The 1,542-nt window shown below is 39.5% G+C and overlaps 1 protein-coding gene across 1 annotated transcript; it reads right to left on the reverse strand.

The window, feature by feature from the left end:
* On the reverse strand, positions 1-1,221 carry LOC113464958 (uncharacterized; the record flags this gene model as incomplete). Its single annotated transcript, XM_026817778.1, has 1 exon — positions 1-1,221. A coding segment is annotated over exon 1 (1,107 nt), but the record flags the coding sequence as incomplete, so codon positions are not given.
* Between the last annotated feature and the right edge of the window lie 321 nt (positions 1,222-1,542).

A 1,542-nucleotide genomic window follows, 5' to 3' on the forward strand; every position in this document is an offset into this window, starting at 1 on the left:
GGTGAGATGCAGGAGACGATGAACATTGTAAGAATTGAAAGTTGGCCTGTATAACTGTTCACTGCGAAGAACAAACTTCTCAAGAGCGACCTCAGCAATTTTAATGTAGCGAGTTGATAATGATTGCGAAATTAAAATTCGAATTGCTACATGTAAAAATAAGAAGTGGGTGTACAAATCTTCGTTCAGCACACCAAACATAACAACAGGTCCTGTGTAAAAAAGAAATTGACGGAACTCTGTCGCTTTATACTTAGGGTAGACTTCTATGAGTCTAGGACGTCGTGCAAAATCTAAGGGGCAATATTCGCACAAGATCTGCATTCTTCTAGATATTAATTCAATCTGCCTTCTTGACAATTTAGCTGAGCGAGAGTACTTGCCATGCACCCAAGCAGATAATAACTCTTTCATCACGCCAAGACATACAAAATGCATGTACTCGAACGGAACCTGAGATACCAGTCCCATTGGTATGAGGGATAAAGAACTTGAACCTCTATGATGTTCTCCATCTGCACACGTAACGTATTTGTCATCGGTACGTAGAGGGTGATGGACACCATTGAATACAGTGCGGTTTTGTACTTGTACACCACGAATCGTGCATTTGGAATAGGGTTTGTAAGACACATGTCCAAGATGGTTAAGTATGAATGCCCGAGCTAGTGCATCAGCTATAAAGCATCGTACTGTAATTGGTATCGTGTATCCATTGAAAGTAATGCCTCCAGAAGAAATAAGAAGCTTGATGTCAGTGATAACTTTGTCAAAGAAACCATTCGGATCAGATGGTTCTTGCTTACCTTTATAAATACCCAGAACGATTGGTCTGCTATTTGGTAGATTTGCAATTCTACACTGAATAGGCCAAACATGAATATAACCAGATTTGTCCAAGGCACATCCATCTGTATGCATATCTAATTGTAACTCTGTCAAGTTACTATAAGTTACATGAGAAGAGTTTACCAATTCCTTTAATATTTGAGATTGTACATTGAAATGAATATATTCTCCTGGTGGTACAACCGAGATAACAATACTGCCACGGGCTGTACCAAGAAGCGTTCGAACATCTTTTGGCAAACTTAATAAGGAAGACATTGTAACATGAGGACAACTCGAAGCTTCTGAACGTAATAGAGATAGCAAATTATTGCCCTGGGCATGAGTTAAATTATTATCTACTATATATGAAGCTAAACGTTCACGGAAAGAAGGTTGAAATGAAGAACTTAATGAATCATCTGAATTCTTCGAAGCATTTGAAGAAATGGAACACTCTACCTCTGAAGCAGGTGGACAAATTGATGCAGCATCCGGCATATCCACATCCTCTACGATCTCCTCATGGGTACAAACAGCAGTGAACGATGAAGAAGGATTAGCAGAAGTAGACGGAACAGCTTGCGTATCATCGATGATGCGGGTTGAATTCTCATTATTCGCATTCTGCGAACAATACTGCAGTCTCGCATGTTCAAGGATTTTACGTCTTATCCTACGCTTCTGCCTATCTGATAATTTATTCACTGGTTT

This window comes from Ceratina calcarata, unplaced genomic scaffold, assembly GCF_001652005.2.
Source record: "Ceratina calcarata isolate Rehan_Ccalc_2016 unplaced genomic scaffold, ASM165200v1 scaffold1399, whole genome shotgun sequence".
In the NCBI taxonomy this organism is placed as follows: domain Eukaryota; kingdom Metazoa; phylum Arthropoda; class Insecta; order Hymenoptera; family Apidae; genus Ceratina; species Ceratina calcarata.